We start from the raw sequence: 24383 nt of genomic DNA on the forward strand, positions 1-24383 counted from the left end.
CCAGGATCCAGGGAATTTTGGAAGATTCTATTCTATTAGTCTATTGTCTATTCAAGGCAGGGACTGGGTATTGATAGTGAATGATCAGCCATGATCTCAGAATGGCGGTGCAGACTCGAGGGGCCGAATGGTCTACTTCTGCACCTATTGTCTATTGTCTACACCAAGGAGCCCATTTTGTCTGCTGCTTCCTGGAATGCAAGACAGCAGGTCCAGAGGACTTGTCTGCCTCTATCCCCTTTAATTGGCGCCTATGTCACATTAATAAAAGTGATTTAATCCCAATGATCGTCTGTTATTATTTTGGGTATGTTTTTAGGGGCTTGATTATTCTGCCATTTATTTCCCACGATTAATGCCTATTACTCTCAGGGACTAACAATTCCATTTTATACACCTTTAGGAAAGTATTTTTACTAAAGATTTGAAACTTTCTAAACTCAGTATACCCCAAAGGTTGACTTTGTGACTGAAACTGACAATATTTTTTACCACACAAAAGGTGAACATTCCAGAAGCGGGTGGGGAGACGAGCTCATGACGAAATACGCATGAAATCCCCATTCAGCAAGGCGACTTCTGAGGGAACCGACCTGACGTCTCTACAGAACGACAGCAGATAGATCCAATGAGCTCAGGCGTAGGGCAGCAAATTCATTTCCCACTGGACCGGGTCTGTTTAAAGTTTGGCCAATCAGAGTCGGAGCGACGGGGAGTAGGCGGGCTCCTGAGGACCTCCCTGACGAGTCTCCCGAAAGTCCGTACGTGTCAGCCTCCGGAGTGGCCAGCGTGGGACCTATAGCCAATCAACAGCCTCCAACGCAAGGACAGTCGACCAATGGCAGCGCTCCACGACGAGGAAGTCAGTACTCTATATAAAGGCCGGAGCGGGTAATCGCTGCTGGTAGATCAGGTGTGTGGTGGTTCGGTTGGAGTTGGTTATTACTGTGAGTATATTCGGGTTGAATCCCGTGGGTAGAATGGTCACTTGTCCCTTTTCTGGACCGAGTCCCTGAGGATTTGGTACAGTGGTGTTGCTCCGCGGCCTGTGCCGACGTAATTTTGCCCACATCCCCGGCTTCTGCTGCAGATCCGAGCGGAGCCTTGTTAATTGTTCGTGGGGCGATCATGCGGCTTTCGTAGGGGGAATGCTCGGACTTTAGGTTCAGCCAGGGCCGATGGTGACTCACCGTTCCGTTTCCCATCGTGGGGTGGGCTGTGAGGAGTGGGGCCGCCATTGCGCTGGGAAGCGGGAGCGAGAGTGTGGCGCCGAACGTGGTCTCGTAAAATGGCTTCCGGAGCAGTGGGGCCGCTGCAGCACCGTGGAGCTTTTGTTCAGGGTTGGGACCTCTGTAAGATTGAGATGTCTGGTTCTGGTTGCATAGGGAGCATCGTTTCACTCAAAAGTGATGATAGTCTAGTGTAAATATCATATCCATCAGTTCACCGGTACCGGCCAGTTTTCCAAACCACTTGTCTGGGTTATTTGGCGTCGCCAGATTTAGGCACACTAGGTTATTTGGATCAGACTAGTGTAACTATCATGATCGCCGGAGCCATCTGGTATATTGGCTATTTATACAGATTTGTAGCAATTTTATTTCATTACGTTTATAGAAGCTTAATTTGGAAATTGTGGGTAAACTTTGCTTTCTCCTTTTGTTTATATATAGATTCTTGACACTACATCAGAGTAGTAAAATTTATTCAAAATGAAAGAATATTTGCTACTACTGCTTGTCAGCAGTGTCTTCGCTGAGGAAGCGGAAAAGAAAGAAAATGTGGGCACCGTGGTTGGAATTGATCTTGGTACCACTTATTCCTGGTAAGCTTTAAGATCTCTCGTGCTATCCAATGTTACATAGCTTGGAAACGTGAAGGAAAGGAGGTAACACTTACTTTCTTCCATAGTGTTGGTGTCTACAAAAATGGAAGGGTGGAAATCATTGCCAATGACCAAGGTAACAGAATCACTCCCTCTTACGTGGCCTTTACCCAAGAAGGAGAACGTCTGATAGGTGATGCTGCAAAGAACCAGCTGACTTCAAACCCTGAGAATACTGTGTTTGATGCAAAACGCCTGATTGGACGCACATGGAATGATGCAGCAGTACAGCAAGATATCAAATATCTTCCATTTAAGGTACAATTATGTAGCTGTATTGTGATTATAAATGATTTTTATATTAAATTGCCAGATTTGCAGCAGTATGTGGCTGTTAGCAATTGTAATTAACTGAATGATGGGCCATTGGACAAACGGGTTTTACTTGGTTCTCCAATGGCCCTCCAGCTTTGTTCACCTTTTCTTAGTATAGAAACACTTAACAAAAGTTTTAGTCCTTTCCACATGGTTAAAGTTTTCACTGCAGGGAGAATCCTATTTTACTGTAGGCTCTCTGGAGGATTTGAGGCCTTGAGGGTCTCAAAAGCAATAGGCATGTTCTGATGGTGCATCATTCCCCCCCCCCCCAGTCATTCACTGTTGAATCATGCAGATAAGTCATTTAAGTTGCTTGTGAGTATCAACTGATACATTGACATGTAAAATTAAGTTTACCTCTAAACTTTCATATCCAGGTGATTGAGAAGAAGAACAAACCCCATGTTCAACTTGATATTACAAATCAGGTCAAAACCTTTGCTCCAGAGGAGATCTCTGCTATGGTGCTATCCAAGATGAAAGAAACTGCTGAAGCATATCTTGGCCATGAGGTATTAAGAACTTCTAATGGTTTCTCCCATTTTAAATGGCAAGAAAACACGTAATGAGTTCTTCAGCTGTTATTTTCTCATGTAAGCTAAAGCAAATCATTGCATTGGGGTTAGTGGGATTACAGGCCTCATTGAATGTCTAATAACTACTAAAGTGTAAGTAGAAGTAGCTGAGTAACTATAAATGCAAATCCAGAACTGACAGACTACACCAGATCTGGTTGATATTGGCTGAAATGCCTTCAGTATGTTCTGTTCAATTGAAGCAATGTTGCTGCTTCTGGAAAAGGAATGCTTCATTCTCTTATCTTTGTGTTTGTTCCTGGAAGACCTGGCATTAGAAACCAGGGCAACCTATGAATGTAACTGGTTGATGTGTCCTGTGACCCCTTGTCTTGTCCAGCAGATGTATAAATCTTACTAGTTTTTAATACTTGAAAGTGACAGATCCTACAAGTCTTATTGCTTTTACTTGTCAGCACTAATTAGTAATTGACAATGATTCAATAGTTCAAAGTACCTGGAGCTGTCAGATCAATTTTAAATCTTGCATTGACAGCAGTGTTTTGTCTTCCAAAAGATAGAGATTATGTGGAAATTGGCTGTCCCCCTCCCTCCCCATGTGTGTTTGTTTCGTTTACACATATTCTACACTTTGTTCCATTGATGCCCCACAGATTCTGCCACTCAAGGGGCAATTGGCCTACTAACTCCATATCTTTAGGATCTCGGGGGAAGCCCAGTTGAGGCCACTTAGCAAGTTTGAACTTGAGCTAGGCTTTATAATGTTGGTATTGAGTTTCAGCTTTTAGATGCCCACCCACTTCCATCTCATTTGCTAAAATCCTTCATTGCCTTTGTTTTTGCAGGTTACTCATGCTGTAGTAACAGTGCCTGCTTATTTCAATGATGCTCAGAGACAGGCTACAAAAGATGCTGGTACTATTGCTGGCTTGAATGTTATGCGAATCATCAATGAACCGTGAGTACATTCCTTAAGTTTTTTGTGTAGATGCTGAATATACCAGAAGTCTGGATTATATAAGTTTCAATTGCTTTCCTTCCATCTATATTTAGGACTGCTGCAGCAATTGCCTATGGTTTAGACAAACGAGAAGGTGAAAAGAATATTCTGGTCTTTGACCTTGGTGGTGGTACTTTTGATGTGTCTCTGCTCACAATTGACAATGGAGTTTTTGAAGTGGTTGCCACTAATGGAGATACTCATTTAGGTAAGACAAGATATATGGAAATGATGTTGTTTGAATTTTGTTTGTTGTGTAAATTCTCAACCTTCTCCTCTCTTCCACAGGTGGTGAAGATTTTGATCAACGTGTGATGGACCATTTCATTAAGCTGTACAAAAAGAAAACTGGAAAAGATGTTCGTAAGGATAACAGAGCTGTACAGAAGCTTCGTCGTGAAGTAGAAAAGGCCAAGCGTGCTTTGTCTGCCCAACACCAGGCCAGGATTGAAATTGAATCTTTCTTTGAGGGAGAAGATTTCTCTGAAACACTGACCAGAGCAAAGTTTGAAGAACTGAACATGGTGGGTGGTCTAATTGGACTTGTATTTATTCAGTTTAATTAGTTTCCAAATCAAAATGCTGCATTGATTTTATAACAATGAAACTTACTTTGATAGGTTGAAGAATTCAATGTTAGAATATTAAAATTACCCAATTTTCCCAAGCTGTAGCACTCAATTTGCATGCTGTTTTAACTCTGAATTTGATGCTTTTTTTTTCTGATTTTACCTGTAAAATTTGAGTTTAACGACAACTATTCTGGATGCATAATTTTGGATACATAATTGTGCTGGTTTTCATTTAAACAGTATTATTGTGATGTTTTAATGCAAGGAATTAGTCAAAGCAAACCCGTTTTTTGCCAACAGGATCTCTTCCGATCAACTATGAAACCTGTGCAGAAGGTGATGGAGGATGCTGATTTGAAAAAATCAGAAATTGATGAAATTGTCCTTGTTGGTGGTTCTACACGCATTCCAAAAATTCAGCAATTGGTGAAAGAATTTTTCAATGGCAAAGAGCCATCTCGAGGAATCAACCCTGATGAAGCTGTAGCATATGGGGCAGCAGTTCAGGCTGGTGTTCTGTCTGGAGAGGAAGATACTGGTGAGTGAAGAATGCTACATCTTCCTGCAAATGAGATTCTATTAGAAGTAGATATGTTGCTTCCTAACACTTTTTTTTCTAAATTAGGTGACATTGTTCTCCTTGATGTCTGCCCCTTGACTCTTGGAATTGAAACTGTTGGTGGAGTCATGACTAAACTGATCCCTCGTAACACAGTGGTTCCAACCAAAAAGTCTCAGATTTTCTCAACTGCCTCTGACAACCAGCCCACTGTTACCATCAAGGTGTATGAAGGTGAGTTTTGTACACTGAGCATCCTCACCAACACCCCTGACTTAGAAGCCCCTCCACTCGGGCATACAAAAAACACACCCCATCCCAAACTCCTTTGCAGTTCACCCTTGCACAGATAACCATACCGGACCCTTCTCCTACTTCCAATAAGATGAATGATAAAAGATTCCAAGAAAGGCAAGTGAAGCTGAACAAAGCTAATGTGAGTGTGGGCCATTCCAAAGGGGCAGGATTCAGTGTGGGGGAATAGTACTAATGGACTTTGTCTTCAGTTTTGAGTCCTCCCCACCCCCAATAACTCTGCTTCATTTATCAGAATCTAAATTGATTTGAAAAATTTGTGGAACACAGCTTGATGTGTTACTCTTTTGTAGGTGAACGTCCACTGACCAAAGACAACCATCTGCTTGGTACCTTCGACCTGACTGGTATTCCTCCAGCCCCACGTGGCGTCCCTCAGATTGAAGTCACATTTGAGATCGATGTCAATGGAATCCTGCGTGTTACAGCTGAAGACAAAGGCACTGGCAATAAAAATAAGATCACTATTACAAATGACCAGAACCGCCTGACCCCTGAAGAAATCGAGAGGATGGTGAATGATGCAGAGAAATTTGCAGAAGAAGATTTGAAACTTAAAGAGCGTATCGATGCCAGGAATGACCTAGAGAGCTATGCTTACTCTCTGAAGAACCAGATTGGTGATAAGGAAAAACTTGGTGGCAAGCTGTCCTCTGAAGACAAAGAGACCATAGAGAAAGCAGTGGAAGAGAAGATAGAATGGCTAGAAAGTCACCAAGATTCTGACATAGAAGATTTCAAAGCCAAGAAGAAGGAGCTTGAAGAGATTGTTCAGCCAATTGTCAGTAAGCTATATGGAAGTGCAGGCGGTGCCCCTCCAGAAGAGGAGGAGGCTGAGAAAGATGAATTATAATAAAGACCTAATTTTGTAAATAATGGACTTGGACTTTACTGTTTGGGAAATCTATAAGGACTAACTCTTGAATGTATGTGCAGAATTTTCACGAGTGGTGTGAACATTTGAAATGGTGTAGAACTTCCATTGCAGTTTCAGCACCTATTTGGAGGGAGAACTTGATTGGGAGAAGTGTCAAGGATTATAAATACAGTTCTCCAAATGCACATTTTTTTCTATTTATTTGAAAACTCATGTTTGGTCTGTGTAAGTGTAGAAAGACATTTTCTACTTATGACCAATAAATGTTATGTTTGATATTAATATTTCTCAAGCATCTTTACATTTGGAATTGTTACACCAGCATTGGTTACTTTTGTTGGGTACAAGTTCATTATTCATGCTGCACAGAAATTTGCAGTTTGACTATAGGATCTAACTTGAACTGTGATATGAATGAACTGGGTTGCACACACTACACTTGCTACAAGATTTGTCAGTAAATTGAACTGCAGAAAAATGAGTGCAGGTCAAGTTAAAACAAAGTCCAGCCTTGTAGTTATGCAGAATTAATAGTAAATCTAACATGATCCTAGGAGGGGTTAATAATAATCTCTAGAGTTGAATTCTTGAATTGATGTTCTGAATAGACAGCAATCTTCAATCACACCTGGTGGAGTACTTAAAGCTGTATTTTGGATTGGCCCCCAAGAATGCAATTTTTACTATACTGAAAGCTTGTATGTTGTGTACATCTGTTATCAAATTCACAGCAAGAGATTTAGCCTCTGATCTGAGTATTGCCCTTCCATTTTCAAATTAAGCAAAACTCCATAGAAACAACTAGTATCTGATATTTTTTCAGAAGTCTAGATGTTTTCAAGCTTGAGATTAAGTCACTTGCACAAATCAGTGAATATTGTGAGATTTTCACTTCTACCTCATACTGAAATTATTTAGGGATTTAATTATTGCATTTAACCAGCAACCCAAATTTCAGTCCTGACTTAGGGTGCTATCGCTGTGGAGCTTGCTTATTATGGTAACTTGTACTTGGTACTAAAGGTGCTGGTAGAAGATTAGATGGTGTTGAAGTGCAGGTGAAGGATAGACTCTAGGAGTTACAACCAAATTAGGGGTTATAAAGGGATTCATATAGGGTAGCTTAGTTAATTGGCATATTTCTGTGACTCAGTTAAGCTACCTTTCTATCTGCAGTATCAATTGTCTAAATGCCAATTTGCTGCTTTAATGGTTACTCTTAAAATGGGCGGTCAGATTTTCTTCAATTAAGATTACAATGGGTAAGTGAGCATAGATAGCACACTAGGTCATTGACAGTTAGTTGGCTCCAGAATGTTGGACAAAAAGTGTTGGTTTCTGAAAGAACACGGGGTTAGAGTTGTGCCTTCAGACATCTTTTTGACAGCTTGGGAATTTCTAGACCAGCATAATTGGAAAAGCATAGTTTTTTATAAATCAGAACCTATTCTGCTAATGACCAAATTATAGCTGATTAGTTACCCATCTCCCAACAGTCATGTAAAGAAGATCGGTGCATTTAAAAAGAAACTTCCACATGCATGGCACAATTAAAGACACAATGCAGCAGAAGGTTGGTTCTCACTGATTGAGTGGGGTTATCTGCTGCAAGGCCAGTCTGTAGTTAGATGTTGAGCAGGTTTGAACAGATTTGTGAGCTGAAGCGGTAGTAGATCTAACAATTGATCTGCCACACACACCACTGTTCTGCTGTCACATCTGCACCATCTAGCATACGTTCATATTAATTTTTTCAGGGTTCCAATTAAGTCAGAAAACTACAGCACAAACAGGCCCTTAGACCCATCCAGTGCATGCCAAACAATCTGATTTTGCCCAGTCTCATCAGCACCCAAACCATAGCCCAACATACTCCCATTTGTGTACCTATCAAAGCTCCTTTTAAATGTTGAAATCGAAGTTGCATCCGTTACATGTGCTGAGTTGTATTCCCCTTAAATATTTCACCTTTCACCCTTAACCCATGTTGTCTCACCTGTGGAATCTGTGGAAAATGCCTGCTTGCATTTACCCTATCTACACCCCTCAATTTTGTATACTGCTGTCAAATCTGTGTTCTACATTCCAAGGATTAAGTTCAAACACAGATCCTCCAGTCCCAGCAACATCCTGTAAATACTCTGTACTCTTATTTACATCTTTCCTGTAGTTCGGTGACCAAAACTGCACCAAATGCCAAGTTAAGCCTCACCAACATCTTGTACAACGTCAATTACGTCACATTTATTTATTTTTAGTAATTTCATCAAAATAGTAAACTGATGGCCCATTCAAAAGCTCGTAGCCCCCAGTTTCTTGTTCTTTTACTTCTAGCCCCTACAAAATCCAATATGGAAATGGCCCACATTGAGAACCACTGATGTAGCGGAGCAGGATGCAATAAGTTGAACTGACCAATAAGCTGTTAGCTGGCTTTGATAAGAGTCACAAAGCAGTCATTGTAAATTTCACCTTGAGTGTCCATACCACCAAATATCAAGCACAGATGCACAATGTTGTCTGTCTGAACTGTTGACCAATTCACAGGGGTAGGGTGTGTGTCATTATCACTTGGTCTCACACTTTCCTTGTTCTCTTCAGCTTGTTTATCATCTGGTCTAGGAGTAGGTGTTTCAGTTTTCCTCATTTTCCAGGGTATAACACACATGGCATGATCCAACCTTTTTGCAGGCAGAGGTAACTCAAACTCTAACAAGGTCCAGCATTGTGTTTCTGAGGAAAGAGAAATTGATATGGATTCAGGCAACACACTGGTTCAGTTGCACTTTTTCTTTCAACTGTCTTGAAGGTTTCCTAATTAATAAATTTATACTGAATGAACTTTATACTAATTAGATTTGAAGCAATGGTGATGATTAGGAAGTTGCCCACTGCAAAAAGGAAAACGTTGGCTTGTTTCTATACAAGTAGTGCCCACTCATTTAACTAAGCATCCCTTTTTAAATATACTTAGTAACCAAAAATAAGCGGTTACACGAGTATGCTTCTAAATATCTCTACTGCTAACTCCTGATCTTACGACACAACTGGGATATCCAATTCACCTTGCTGGTTAATACCATGAACATAAAAGGCCCATTTTTTAAACAGTATGCAGATGAATGGAGAAAACAGACAACTGTTAAAACCACACAAGTAGAGATTCTCTACCAAAAAGTTATATTATCCAAGAAGTTGTGTCCTTACAATTTTACTGAATAAAGCAGTTTATTATAACCAATCAAAGCAAAGTTATTGCATCTTGCCTTTTATGGGATTGTTTTCAAATGGACATCTCAATGATTGAAGGGTCTCAGCCGGAAACGTAAACTGTCTACTCCCAACCATTTATGCTGCCTGACTTGCTGAGTTTCTCCAGTCTTTTGTGTGTGTTGATCCTAATAACAGGATCCAGTAATGCGGAGGGCTAGTACTTACCGATATGATACTTGTACATGGTATCCAGTGCTCCTGTGGCATCCAAACCACCGAAAATAAAAAGGTATTTTCCATGGGAAACTGCAGAATGAGCTGCACGACCACCTGGGATATCACCCTTCATTTTAACTTTCTTCCATTCCATATTAACTGCAGCTGTTTATCATAAAGATGTTGTCAAAACATCTTTAATATACTTAATGCATTTTAAAGGTAGCATTAATTTATTTTCATATTTAACTATTAAACAAGCACCATATGGCATTAAATAAGGCTGTACTTTATTTTCCTTCAAACTGATTACAAATTCCTGTTGTGTTTATTGTAAATATCTAAAATCACAGATTTATCACATTTTAAATTACCATGTGCAGGACCTACCTGTGTCAATGGTATACATATCATTAAAGAACTTGTCTCCTGCCAATCCTCCGTGAATGAATAACTTGCTGCCTACACCAACCATCACATGGCCATGCCTTGGGGCTGGCGGTTCTCCTTCTGTTGATTTCTGTGACCAGCTAAGTGTGGCTGAAAATATGCAGGGAACAGGAAAATATACATTAGGTTTTTACTGGGAGGAAGCTATGTTAAGAAGAGTAATTTAATAATGAAAAAAGCAGTGAATACTTAATGGTGTGGATTTCACCTGATATTAAAAATATGAAAAGTGCAGTTGATTTAGAATTCAAGAGAAAATTGGGATGCAATAGAAGGAGGGTCAGATCTGGACCTATTCGGGGAATGAATTGACATGCAATGGGAAAGGCAGGAAGAGCATTTTGGTGAAATGAGCATTATTCAGTTGAATTTAGCAGTTATAGAAAATGCCAAGGAGAGAATAAAATTCTTATTCGAGCAAATTCAATTCTACATGACTGTAATAAAACTGAACAAGAGTAGAAATCAATTTATGAATGTTCAGCAATAAGAAATTGGATAAACACAAGAGATTCTGCAGATGCTGGAAATTCAAAGTAACACACACAAAATGCTGGAGGAATTCAGCAGGTCAAGTAGCAGCGGAAATGAAGAAACAGTTCATGTTTCAAGCCAAGACCCTTCATCATTTTGTATGTGTTACTCCAAACCATAGGAGGCTTTTTGAGGGTAACAATGAGAGTTCAGAGCTATACTGTGCTGATTAAGAGACTGAATGGGACACTGCAAATCCAGGCACCACACCCCTAACTAAAAGCACAAAAAGGAAGGCTTGGTAGACGCCAGGAGCTCAGTACAGGAAATAGGAACAAGATCTGATACTATGATATGACATTCAATATTATTGAAGGAGTGCTCATTGAAAGAAGTGAGAACATAAATAATTTATAAAACCCTGTAGAGAAGTTATCTATTGTGTTTCTTTAGGAAACAACAATTGCTTCATTTACAGGGTAATTCATTGGAAGTGAGTGTTACTATATAAAACATTGTAAATAACTTGTAAAGTTACACACCGATCCTTCCTGCTGTTTCTCTTTCTACAGATTCTGATCTTTCTGCTAAGTATTTTAACCTTTATTTTTGAATTCAAAACCTTCATCCTTAGCCTTGTTACACTGTACCTCCACAATCTTATCCAGCTCCATCTCAGCTTGCATCCTCTATTCTAGTGAGACTGAATTTCTGTGCAATGTACCTCTCTTATACTCCCAACCAAACCAAGGTGCACACCCCTCTGAACCCACTATCTTAAAAAGCCACTAAGTTGTGCAACCTTCAAGCAGCATGGTATCATTGTACAACATGCTTTTTGATTTAATACTTGTTTGCTTCCCATGAGCTACATCTCTTTTGTGATCACTGACATTTTGAAAAGTGCCTTAGGTTTGATAATTGCCTTTTCATACGATACATAAATGTTTTATTATTTCATATCTCTGGTAATTTCAGCTTTTAGTTTGATTTTCTCTTAGATAATTTTTTTTGTTGTCTTGTATTCTGTATTACTGGATCCTGACTCGTCTGACTTTTTAACGACCATGTAGTGGCTTCTCATACATCAGCTTCCTCAAGTTGAACAAAGACATGCACAAGTATTCTTCATCAAGGGAATGCACCCCAACATCCTGGATTAAGTTCAAAAGGGAGCAGGATTGTGAGGTCTGGAGATGTGGATCCTGGATCAGCTGCTATAGCCATCTGAAGATCCACCAATAGACAACCCACTAGGAGAACATCACTTTCACTTGAGTGATCACACTACTTACAATCTTATACTTGGGGATCTGTTTACTACCTTTATCAAAAGCATGGAGTTGTGTATCTTGTACAGGCTCTGCTCCCTTGTCTCCTCCACCAAAAACATAGAGGCAATCTCCAATAGCTGCAGTGGAACTGTGGCATGTTCTCGGTGTTGGTGGTGTTCCATTTACTGCTGGATTTCTCCACTCTCCAGTTTCTGGTTTAAACAACAGAATAACAGTCATATTATTTGTTATTTGACCAATAACAAATTGGCACTCTATTCTAGTAATTCTTCAGGTAAAATTTTCTGCAAATTATTTAACTTTAGCACATTTTATACACAAGAGATTCTGTAGATGCTGGAAATTCAGAGCAACATACAAAATGCTGGAGGAACTCAGCAAGTCAGGCAGCGTCTATAAAGAGGAATAAGCATTCAAAACCCTTCCACTCACTGGGTTTCACATATCACCTACAATCTTATACTGCTTTCTCCTCCCCCACCGTTTCATTGTGGCTTCTTCCCCCATCCTTTCCAGTCTTGATGAAGGACCTCAGGCCAAAAGTTGAGCAATTCATTCCTCTCCATAGATGCAGCCTGACCTGTTGAATTCCTGTAGTAGATTACTTGCTCTGTCATAACAAACAAATTTGTCCTAAATAAAAATTTAAGGAGTTACAAAACAATGGTTGCGATCTTGCTGGAGCACAGCTCTTTACAGAGTCATCATAATCATTATGTGCTGTGTTGTACAACATGGGTGAACATGGTCTATGACCTTCCTACAGAAGTGGTGTGCTATTGCCTTCTTCAGGGCAGTGTCTTTTCAAGACAAGTGACAGGTGAGGGTGCTAAGTAGGTGCTATACATTTCCAAGGGTGACCTGCAGGCCTAAGTGAAGGAGCACCTTACATCTCCTATGGTACAGACAAATCTCTACATTGCCACCCCCCCTTTCAGAGTACCCTATTTGAATTCCTTCCACATTTCCTGTATAAAATGATCCTCTATTGTAAAATGTTAGAAGCTGATGTGAGATAAACAGAACACTTGGGACCTTGGTAAATGACAGCAGTTTAACCATGGGCTTTTGGGGCAGAGGAACAATGAAGCAAGTGATGGGATAAATCCCTCCCCCTTCAGGTTTCATCTATCACCTTGTGGTTCTCTCTCTCTCCTCCCCCCACCTTTAAAATCTACTCCTCAGCTTTTTCCTTCCAGTCCTGCCGAAGGGTTCTGCGCAAAACATCAAATGTACTATTTTCTATAGATTTTGCCTGACCTGCTGAGTTCCTCCAGCACTTTGTGTGTGTTGCTTGGATTTCCAGCATCTGCAGACTTTCTCTTGTTTTAGATTAGGTGGAGGCATGGAAACACAGAATGGATTGAAATAAATACAAAGAGAATAAAAAGTAAACATGGAAAACTACCTTGAACAATTTATTACCTGCAACTAAATGCCATGTTTTCTTCCTTTCTTTAATTGGTTTGGGAGGCAAAGCAGGAATATCATTATTAAAAGGTCTTTAGTACTCCCAAATTTTTGCACTGTTTAATTATTTTTAGCAGTAATATCTTGAAACACTTGGTTGATTGATACTGACCATATTTGTGCAAGACTGGTGAGACAGCAATGCAAATTAACCATTAATTTCTTGTGAGTTCTAAATCTGGGAGTGTCATCTCACCAAAAATTAACTAACACCAGCAATAAATTCACTGTTTCTTTGATAGCCAATTCTGGCCTATTAATTAGTGTGTTAATCAAATAGGAACTTAGACATTACAACAAAGGATGGCACAGCATCATTGTGGTTAGCACAACGCTTTACAGCTTCAGCTATTGGAAGATCAGGGTTCAATTTCCACTCCTGTCAGTAATTAGTTTGTATGTTCTCCCCGTGACCTTGTGGATTTCCTCCAAGGTGCTCCAGTTTCCTCCCACAAGATATACTGGTTAGGGTTAGTAAGTTGTGGGGATGCTATGTTGTTGCTGAAAGCTTGGTGAAACTTGCAGGCTGCCCCCAGTACATCTTTAGGATGCAGTGGTTGTTAATTCAAAAATGACACAATTTACAGTATGTTTAAATATTTTGATGTACATGTAACAACTAAAGCTAACCATTAAGCCTTTAAACTTATCAAGCTTCAGTTATTTGTCGGTGACCAATGGCAACAGATCAAAGCTCTTAAATAATTTTACCGAAATTCAAAACTTGGATACAGTTCTTGTTTCCACATTCGTCTGCACCACCAAATAGCCACAAGCCAGCAGGCAGGGTCACAGGAACAAAGCTGGCATGTTCATAACGCGGCAGTAACCCATTCCAGTCAGGTACATTCCATTCATGTCTATCTGTTTTACACAGAACAAAATTGAATACTATATAATAACGGATGCAAACCAGCAAATATAAATAATCTTAAAGGGAAATTAATTCCATTACCATAATTAATTACCATATTGAGTTTACGAACCAGAGGCAGAGATTGCTCAATAAGGTTTCAAGCAAACTGCAAGAACGCAAGACTTTAAGAGCAGATGACACCAGAACTACATTATCAGATCTCAATTAGTAAAAAGTTACTTAGAAAAAAATAAAATCAAGGGTAACTTACTGAGTTGGAGTTGAAAGAGAACTTATTAAAATAAATATAAAGAAATTAGGTTTATATTTTATATAAATTAGAGAAACACTGAGCATGATGGATCTACAATAAATGCATTCATTTTGGAAAGGGTTAGAAACATTCCACATTACAGAAATGCACCCATTGATCTCAGCACAAAGATTTCAGAGATACACAATTTCATCAAGAAACCTTAGTTGAACGTTTTAAGGAACTTGCCAATTTGCACTAGTCTAAGTATGTTTGATTTTCATTTTTAATCCTTCAATGATAAGCTTAGTGGCTAATATTTGTTATTTAAGATTACTTAGACACATCACATATCATTATTATAGTGTACAACCATCTTTATTATATATATATGCTCTTCATCTACAGATTATAGTAGCTAATATCAATGTCAAATACATAATCCACAATTCTACTCTTGTGACTTCCAGACTCACTGCTGAGTGCACACGAGAGACTCACTCATGACAAAGAAAGGCAAGACTGCATTTGACTTCAGAGTAAAGCACTGTACACCTGGTGGCAACTTTATTACGTAGACATGGTCAAAAGGCTCAGTTGTTGACCACAATCTTGTCATGTTGGAGGCTTGTGTGCCTCAATAACCCAGACAGTTATGTTGGCTGGAGTCAGGGTTTTATGCCAAATACGCCAGACTAAAAGCTGATTTATACTTGCGCATACGGGCTATGCCGTAGCCCTGATTTTCACTTCTGCGTAGGTTTTACGCCACAGCGAGCATGCATTGGGGTGCGCTAAAACACTAGTTGGCATTGGGGTTTCTATGCCGCTTGTTGAGTTTCTTCGTGAGAGGCATGAACGAGGAAATGCATTTCAAACATTTTTGCATGTTGGCAGGTAAATTTGGTTCATCTATTTTGCATCGGTGTACAGACATGGCGGAGGAGAAGCAACCGGAAGTGTGTAGGAGGAAATGTGATGCTACCGAGCGAACCAATCACAGTTGTTGCTGTCTGCGTCGCCGCAACATGTGAGTTACTCTTTTGGGAAGGTGCGCGTCACCCTATGGCATAGAGTGCGTGGTACCTACAGCAGAGATGCGACACACAAGTATAAATCAGCCTTTAGAGTGGTACACTGGTCCTCCAGTTCAGGGGTTCCGCTCAAGGCTAACAACCTTGACCCGTCGAACAACAATGAAGAATCCTTCTATACTTATGTGCAAGGGTTTACCGGGTCCTCCACCCAAAACTTGCATGGCTAACAGTAGTGAAGACTGAGAGGAAGCTACTAGCACGATGAAGGAAGCCATGAACACTGCCAAGACCAAAATTGGCCTAGGACAGGCATGGGCAAACTACGGCCCGGGGGCCATATGCGGCCCGTTAAGCTTTTTAATCCGGCCCACAGAACTTGATGAAATTATATTAATAAACCTTGTTAACGTTTTTTCCCCGCAATTCTGGCGTTTTCCCAATAGATGACGCACTCTATATACATGGACCTTTGTTGAGGTGCAGCGTATTACTCCACATTTGCGCTTTACTCTTTGTTCGGCTCGAACTATTTGTGTGAACAGGCGTTCAGCGTCATGAACATCAACAAAGCCAGCCACAGATCCAAGTTAACTGACCAACACCTCAGATCCATCCTGAGAATCGCCACAACAAAACTAAATCCAGACTTTGATGCACTGGCTAAAAAGGGAGACCAACAACACTGTTCACACTGAAATTAAAAATAAGTTTCTTCGTTGTGTTATGTAAAAAATGCATTTGAAAATATTTTTTCAATAAGCCTTACATGTTACATGTCATTTCTGTTAAGTGATGGACATGAGTAGTGTACAGGTGCATGTACGTTCTCAAAATAAAAAATGCGCTCCAGATCAAATAACGCGCTCCGCATACTGGCGCGCTGTCAGGGTTCTGTCCTTGTGCTGGTCGTTGTTGAGTTTTGGCACAGGGGACAATTGAATAAGAAGGAGCAGGACAAGTAGACCTGCATCTCCTACCGTTTTTGAAATAAAGACAGTCAGGAGGAGAGTGATGATGATAATATCTTGAAGGATAACAGAATTTTCAGTGCTTTAAAATAATAACTGTTACTATGAAAAAAAGCTGTATTTTATTCATTTAATTTTCAGTGTTTTAAAAGTCATTTCAATAAATAGCTAAATACCATGGGACTTCAGATATTTTGATGTAATGTATTTGTTCATTTTCATTTTCAATTGAAATTAAAGCACATGTTTTCTACATATCCCATGATATTTTATTTTCCCTTATGAGGTGTATTACCAAAACACTCCGTCCATCTGCTCCTGGTCCGGCCCCCCTGTCAAATTTTAGAACCCTTTGTGGCCCACAAGTCAAAAAGTGTGCCCACCCCTGGCCTAGGACAAACAGAGATGGAGGACCTTCATTGCTGCCCCAAATGCCAGTGGCATAACAGGCAGTAAGTAGGTTGTTCAGACCAAACATCAGAATGGGGAAGAGATTCTGATTTAAATATCTTTAACTGTGGTAAGATTGTTGGTGCCAGATGGAGTGATTTGAGTATCTCAGAAACTGCTGATACCCTAGGATTTTCATGCACAACAGTCTCTAGAGTTTACAGTAAAACAAAAATCAAAACAACTTCCAGTGAGTGGCAGTTCTGTGGTCGAAAATGCTTTGTAAATGTGACAAGTCAGAGGAGGGTGGCCAGACTTGTTCACGCTGACAGGAAGGCAACGGTAAGTCAGATAACCACGTGGTGTGCAGAAGAGCATATTTGAATGCACATGTTGAACCTTGAAGTGCATGGGCTTCAGTAGCATAAGACCACACTGGGTTCCAGTCCTGTGGCCACTTTATCAAGTGGGATTGCATTTTAATAAAAACAAAGATAATGAATGTTTCAATTTGACAATGAAATAATTAAAAACGTGTTGTTACCCAGTTCTAAGATATGGGCATCAGAAAAACTTCCATTCGGGTTTGCTCCTCCAGTTATAACAATCTTCCCTTTCCCAGGGGCATCCGGAATATATGTGAGTGTGTGACCAACACGAACTCCTGGTCTCTCTCCACTGGGTACAAGAGCATACCTATATAAAAAAGGGTGCGAAGAAGAATTCAAACATTACTGCACAATCATCTAAGAATTTTAATTCATTTTCTCTAAATCAAAGATAGTTTTTTTAAGGATCCTCAGGGCAATAGTCTTACTTATTCTAAAGGGCGGCTTTCAATATTCTACCTTATAACTTTTAAAGATTATTTTTTGATATATTGTTAAACATAGTGCACCAAGTATTTTCTCTTCCAGATTAACACACAAAAATGCAAGGGGATCTCAGCATGTCAGGCAGCATCTACGGAGGGAAATAAGCAGTTGATTTTTCAGGCCAAGGTTCTTCATTGAGAATGGAAAGGAAGAGGTGGTGGAGGCAGGAGGAGCATAAGCTGATGGATGGCAAGTGAATCCAGGCGGGGGAGTTGGGGGAAGAAGTGGGAATGATGTGAGAAGCAGGGAGACGACAGGTGGAAGACGTAAGGAGCTAAAGAAGCAACTGGATAGAGGAGGGCAGCAGACTGTGGAAGGAGGAGGGAGGAAGGTATGGGTGATGGGCAGGGGTGGTGAAGAGAAGGGGAATAGGGGAAAGAGGGATAAGGGAAAACAAAGAAGCGGGGTGGGTACAGATGAGAGTGGTTACCAGAAATTAGAGAAATTATTGTTGATGCCATCAGGTTGGAAATTTCCTGTCCCAAAACATCAACTGTTCAGTTCCCTTCATAGATACTGACTGAGTTCCTCCAGCACTTTTTGTGTGTTGCTCCATTCCAGCATCTGAAACCTTTCCTGTGACTTCTCTACTAAATTGCTTTTATTTTACTTTCTATCCACTTTAAGTAGCTCAACTGATAGAACTGAGCATGTGTATACTTTGAAATGGGGCAGCACAGTAGCATAGCACTTAGCATAAAGTTTTACAGTGTCAGAAAATTCTCACTGCTGTCTGGAAGAAGTCTGTATATTCACCTCGTGATGCCTTGGGTTTACTCTGGGTGCTCAGTTTTCCTTCCACATTCCAAAGACGGAGTTGTTAAGGTTAGTAAGCTGTAGCTATGCTACGTCAGAGCCGGACAAACAGCGATACTTGTGGGCTGCCCCCAGCACATCCTTGCACTGTATTGGTCGTTGAAGCAAACGACGTATTTCATTGTATCTCTCAATGTTTCAAAGCATGTGACAAATAAAGCTCATCTCTTACCTTATGATGGTATGCAGTAGATTTGCCAATACCACAAAGATGTAAATTTGATCTATTCAAACCAATGATCAGCAAATTAATCAATAGCATTCTTCATAACAAAGATCAAACTTTTCCTACTGAAATCTAATGGTTTTCAGAAGTCAAGAGCTTTATGACCTCAGGATACAAGTACATAGTTCCCTGAAAGAAGGATTTTGACTCGCTAGCCTTCTTCCGTCAAGAACATCAGGACATCATGTTACCACTGTATAAGTCATTGGTGAGACCTCATTTGGAGTGCTGTGTACAATTTTAGCCACCTAACAAGAGAAATTATATTATTAAGCTGGAAATGGTGCAGAAAAGATTCACTAAGGATGATACAAGAACCAAAGGGCTTGAATTATAAAGGAGAGAGTATATAAGCTGGGCCATTTTTCCTCTGTCGTGTATGAGGCTCTGAGGAAGCCTAGAAAGGTGTATACAAGAAGCATATACAAGGCAGCCACAATACTTTTCAGACAGAGGCTAGTGGGTACATGAAACGAGCTGTCAGAGTTAAGTGACAGAGACAATTACAATAACAATACTTGGGACAGGTTCCTGGATAAAAAGGTGTCTGGGTCAAACACAAGCAAATGGGACTAGCTCAAGAAGGTAACTTGGTTGGCATGGAGAAATCAGACTTCAAATGACCATATAATTTCTGATAACTTACAGAATCTGTGGAATCAGAAGTATGGATGGATTCCACATTAAAAAATGAATTGTTCTTGGCTACAGCAGACTCTCTGGTAGAACATTTTGTTTACCTTTAAGACTGGAGCATTAATAATAGGCACTTTGGTGAGGTATTAGAAGGCGACTTGAATTTGTGGAATTGTGGACCTATGCAAAGTGAAGATTCAAGGAAGAAAACAGACTGAGTACTAAAAGCTAATAGCGGGGTAGGCAGAATGGAATTTATTTTGTTACCCTTGTTAGACTAAGTTCTGCACAGTTGACCTGGACATTTTTTTTTCCTTCTTCTATATAAGCATTCTCTCTCTAGTTTCCCTATTGAGATCTTCCATTATCTTTTCTATGTTCCTCAGCCTCTTTTCAAGAGAAAAGGGAAACCAATCAGTTCATTCTTTTTATTTATATAACCTTACAGTAGTTTTCTTGGAAATATTTTGTTACAAATTAGAACTGGAATACTTAAATATCATTCTAAAACTTGTACATAGAGAACAGAGAAATACTTTTTATCTGCTATTATTTTATGCGCTGTATGTAATATACATACTGCTTTGCACCTTGATTCCTGACGAATTTTTTTTTGTTTATGTTCATGTGTACTGTTGAATGAATAAATTTGAACCTTAACAGATTGATTAGGTACTCAGTGGGTTCTGGTTAATTGGGACACATCAGAACCAGTTCTTTTTGGCCCATTTAAGTGGCTGCCCCAATTAGTCAAAGTTTCAAGGAAATATTTAAAAAAAGACTGAATAATGATGCATGTACTTAAATAAAATATAGAACAAATTAAAACATTACCAATGATATTACAGTACTACAAAACTGGTCATCAGTTCCTAATAGCTACCAATGGAGGAATTCATGCAGTGTACACTGCTATGTATGGGGTGTCCAGGGAAGGGTAGCACCACTGCTGGATGGGCTTGTTCTAGCCATTCTGGTCCAGCTCACTCACCTTGGGTTCCCATCAAACATTCAACTCTCACCTGTGGCTAAAAATTGCAGTTTGTATGCGACAGCAGCCACACCCACTTGAAGGCCATACCGCTTTGATCAGCTAAACCAGGTGACGGTACGCAGCAGGCCTCGTAACCCGATGAGTTAGGGACATGCTTGCTTAGCTTGTGAAGTCAGCTCTGGCAGACTGGGCAGCTAAGATCAACAACGAGATCCAACAGCCAAGAAGTTGGTTCTGCAACACTTCATAGAGAGGACAGAGCATGAAAAGGCACAAAATAAGCCATGATCATCCTCTGCAGCCATGAAAGACTCCAGTTTGTGATGGCTACTTGTACCACTGGACCGGGATTTCCCAGGTTGAGAGAGTGGATCAGTCCCAGTGCAATGGCTTTTCCACTTCAAAAACTCTCCTGCACAGGCTTCACTGTCATCATCGGATACAACGGACTGCAGTGTTCTATGTAAATGAACAAAATTAGTGCAGACACCTCATGCAGATAATGGATAACCTTCAAACAATGCTTTTACCGACTGCACCATCCAAATCTTCATTTTCCTTATAACATTCAAGGTGATTATACATATCTTCAAATTCTTCATCGTTCCTAACTTGGAAATGTTTCATTTTCATTCCTGGCCACCTCTAATCCTGAATGCTTGAAACCACAGTGAGCAAAACAATTCTCAGTTGCCTTACTGCTTATTTCTTGCCATTAGTGCCAAAATGCCATTGCTTTTAGAACACAAAGACATGCAAATGACATAATTAAAAACTGTTCACTCTAAACATAGTGTAGTGTTCAACGGCCACATAAGTTCACATGACTGATGCTCATTAGAAGCTGTCTCAATTCAGCAGCATAGTTTCCCAAGTAAACAAAAGGAACCCCGGCTATTTTCTCAATTACTTTATTACTTATTATCATCAAAGAGTTGTCCCAAATAAGCAGCTGTCCTGATTAACCAGAACCTACTGTTATTGAAATGATTCAGATCACAGAGGCAATAAATCATAATCTGATCACTTATAGTCAAACTATAAAAATGCATTGAGATCCTACCATATTGCTGCTTGGGGAATTTCCTCTGGCTCCAAGACAGGCAACAATCCCATAACCACTTGAGAAAGCTGGAATAAAATGGGCAGTCAGTAAGCAATTACCCTTTTGTGTTCCATGTTTAAAATGTCTCATAATTAATTCCCAAATTGATTAAAACGTGAAACTGAAATTAATCTATCATGTAGCATACTGGAGATCCAAATTTTTGTGTTATTACAATAGTTTGTACTTTAAAACAAAATCACACTGACATTAAAAAGTGCACTTCTGTTGCACATTTCATAACCTCAAAAGTTCTTCTAAGTCAATGATTATTTTGGAATTGAAATGGAGGAAATGTACAACAATTTGCATTCAACCACCTCCCATAAATACCAATGTGCTAACATCTAGATATCAACCTTAGTATTAGTAATGGAGAAAAAGTGAGTACTGGATAGAATAGACATTTGAAGATGAGGGGCTGCATGATCCCTTGATAATTATTGAGGGATCACCTCAGAGATATAGGATGTTTCCAGTAGTGAGAGGAGAGCCTAGGACCCAAGGACACTGCCTCAGCAGTGATTCCCCTTTAGAACAGAGATGAAAATGAATTTGGGTGGTGAATAGCCACTGGGTGGTCAAGATAGCACCAGTGGACATGACCAACAGCGAAGTCCTGCAGACAGTTCACGAAACAACTTACTTTACTTCTTGTTCTTTCAAATATAATTCTACTACTAAGCTGTGTGTGATTGGAACCTATAATTTACATTTTGATAGTGTGTTTTTTTGGGCTGATTGTGTGATCTGGTTCTTTACTGTCTCTGACGGAGTTTGATGAGGTTTGGAGTGGAGTGTGTGTGGTGGCCTGGAAGCCTGAAGACAGACTCCATTGCTTCTCTCCAACTGAAGCGTCAAGGGTATGAGCCCATGATTGACTCCATTGCTCCTCTCCAATTGAGTTGTTGAGCAAGGGTAAAGTCAATGAGGACGAGAGCGAAGGACAGGTGGGTGTTCAGCGCCGTCTGCTTATGTTTGACCGATTTTCCTCTCCCTCTTGCTGGCTGCTTTTGGAGGAAAGTGCAGGAGTCTTGGGATCCATGGACTCATTTTGGGAGGCTTTGAGGTACATTTCGCACGTGCTCCTGGATTCTGGTTCCTCTTTTTTTTTAAGCTGTCTCTGAGCGGGTTGATGGGACGGTCGATGCGGACTGGGCTGTTTTGGTGAAGAATGGCTTTGTGGCCTGTATGGGCTAGTAGAATGATACTGAACCGAACTAAGCTGAATACTACTGGTTTGAAGTTTCATATTCTATGTGTTGTTTACTCACTTTTTGCCATTTGCACAATTTGTTCTTTTTTTCGTGCGTTGGTGTTTTCTTGAGCAGGTTCCACGGTGCTTTTTTATATAGCTGCCTGCAGGAGGACGCATCTCAGAGTTGTATTCTATACACATTCTTTGTTAATAAATGTACTTTGAATCTGGTTGTAGCAGATAGCTGTACTTCAGAACAGAGATGAGGAGGAATTTCTTTAGCCCAAGGGTGATGAATCTATGGAATTCATTGTCACAGATGGCTGTGGAGGCCAAGCTATTTAAACCAGAGTTGGTAGGTTCTTGATTAGTTAGGGCATTAAAGGTTACATGAAGAAGGCAGGAGAATTGCGTTAAGAAAGAGTAATAAGCCTTGTTTGAATGCAGAGCAGACTCAATAGTGCAGTGGCCTAATTCTGTTGCTAAATCATATGGTCCTACTGAAAACTCCAAGAGGTAGGTGGAGTGTATTCTATCTTGTAGCCCTAATCACACCAAGTTCTGTACAGTTTATCTGGTGTAATGCCACCTATTTCCTCTTCCATATCAGTGGAAGCATCGTCCCTATGCCCGACCAAAATCGTTCCTCTCTACTCCCTCTCTGTGGTGATCCCTCAATGAATACCGGATCAAGGGAATAATGCAACTCCTCTCCTTCAAAAGAAAAATAAATAAATTATAGTTTTTGGAAATCTTAAACAGAAACATAAAATGCTGGAAACTTTCAGTAGGCTAAGCAGCTGTGTTAAAAGTTTCAGATCAGAGATCCTTGGCAGAACTGGCAGACATAAAAGAAAGCTAATTCTAAGTTTTGGAGAACAAGGTAGAAGAATGGATGAGACAAAGGAATTAACTATGATAGAGGGGGTCTAGGACAAATTGGTTAAGGGAGACACTAGAGAGTGATTATGCTTCTTTGTCTGCATAAGGAGTTGCTGATCACAAGACTGTGTTTATGTGCCCAGCGGATCATTTGGAGAGTGATGGGTACCATTAATAGTATTAATGGCGCAGTTGGAGAATGATTATTCTTCTTTGTCTGTGTTACGTGTTGCTGATGGCAGGACTGGTTATAGTAATGAAGAGAGAAAAGCAGAGTCTGAAATCATAACTGAGTGAATGCAGGAATGGCTAGTTCTGATACAGATGGAAGAACAACTTACCTAACGATGGAGAATTTATATAGAGTCCAGGAGTGAAAGGCCAGGAGTTCCATCCACAAAAAGCTGACTTGTAATGGTTATGGCTAAGATCAAGACAGGAACCAGAAATGGACCATGTGAAATGTGAGCACTAGAAGGAAGTTGGCTTAAAAGTAAGCAGGAAGTCAGGTAAGCCCAGGTGAGGGAGAATGTTGTGAAAAGCTGGGAGGGGGTAGGTGGAATAGCTAAAGGGCTGAATCCAACAGAAGAGTAGAATAGACCATGGAATAAAGAAAAGGAGGGGGAAAGCAGAGGGAGGTGATGAGCAGGTCATAAGAGCATGGAAGAAAAGAGGTAAGAGAACCACCTCCCCCTCTCCCCGCCTTCTTTCTTTGTTTTCTGCTCTCTTCCTTTCCAAACCTGTTTATTCCCCACCATATATCTCCAGCATCCTGCGTGTGATGGTCAAGATTTCCAACAACTGTTCTCTTTTTCTCTCTCCATTATGCAGTACTTACACCGTCACCGCTCCATGCAAACTCCTCTCCGTGTCCCGGCGTTGCTGTGACGATCGGCAACCCCTGAACTTTCACCCCCGCCCCTCCCCGCGGTGACCAATGGAGAAGGAGGCGCCCGGCGCGTGAGGC

At 40.3% G+C, this 24383-nt stretch overlaps 2 protein-coding genes across 3 annotated transcripts; one reads left to right on the plus strand and one right to left on the minus strand.

Moving 5' to 3' along the window:
• The first annotated feature begins 825 nt into the window (after positions 1-825).
• hspa5 (heat shock protein 5) lies at positions 826-6344 on the plus strand. The gene is made up of 10 exons (XM_059993903.1): positions 826-947; positions 1674-1825; positions 1912-2143; positions 2581-2715; positions 3585-3697; positions 3793-3947; positions 4028-4263; positions 4612-4849; positions 4937-5104; positions 5479-6344. The coding sequence occupies exons 2-10, from the start codon at positions 1713-1715 to the stop codon at positions 6036-6038; spliced, it is 1950 nt and encodes a 649-aa protein (XP_059849886.1). The 5' UTR covers positions 826-947; positions 1674-1712; the 3' UTR covers positions 6039-6344.
• Positions 6345-8281: 1937 nt separating this feature from the next.
• Positions 8282-24377, minus strand: rabepk (Rab9 effector protein with kelch motifs). Of its 2 annotated transcripts, XM_059993904.1 has the most exons (9): positions 23758-23825; positions 22611-22695; positions 21295-21362; positions 17229-17380; positions 13892-14044; positions 11740-11901; positions 9882-10031; positions 9501-9656; positions 8282-8795 (listed from the first exon to the last, which is right to left on the minus strand). In XM_059993904.1, the coding sequence occupies exons 1-9, from the start codon at positions 23808-23810 to the stop codon at positions 8488-8490; spliced, it is 1287 nt and encodes a 428-aa protein (XP_059849887.1). In that variant the 5' UTR covers positions 23811-23825; the 3' UTR covers positions 8282-8487. The 2 variants fall into 2 exon arrangements, with proteins under 2 accessions (XP_059849887.1, XP_059849888.1); XM_059993905.1 differs by lacking the exons at positions 22611-22695; positions 23758-23825 and adding an exon at positions 24255-24377.
• Between the last annotated feature and the right edge of the window lie 6 nt (positions 24378-24383).

Source organism: Hypanus sabinus, chromosome 18, assembly GCF_030144855.1.
Source record: "Hypanus sabinus isolate sHypSab1 chromosome 18, sHypSab1.hap1, whole genome shotgun sequence".
Taxonomy (NCBI): Eukaryota; Metazoa; Chordata; class Chondrichthyes; order Myliobatiformes; family Dasyatidae; genus Hypanus; species Hypanus sabinus.

Bases quoted from the DNA above. Each gene is read 5' to 3' on its own strand.
- hspa5 (XM_059993903.1), top strand. From the start codon at position 1,713: ATGAAAGAATATTTGCTACTACTGCTTGTCAGCAGTGTCTTCGCTGAG. The intron at 3,698-3,792 runs GTGAGTACATTC...ATCTATATTTAG, and splicing joins ATGCGAATCATCAATGAACC to GACTGCTGCAGCAATTGCCT. The intron at 4,264-4,611 runs GTGGGTGGTCTA...TTTTGCCAACAG, and splicing joins AGTTTGAAGAACTGAACATG to GATCTCTTCCGATCAACTAT.
- rabepk (XM_059993904.1), bottom strand. From the start codon at position 23,810: ATGGAACTCCTGGCCTTTCACTCCTGGACTCTATATAAATTCTCCATC. The intron at 22,696-23,757 runs GTAAGTTGTTCT...GTCCTCCTGCAG, and splicing joins TATAAATTCTCCATCGTTAG to GCAGCTATATAAAAAAGCAC. The intron at 10,032-11,739 runs GTAGTAAACAGA...GCATATTTTCAG, and splicing joins ACTCCATGCTTTTGATAAAG to CCACACTTAGCTGGTCACAG.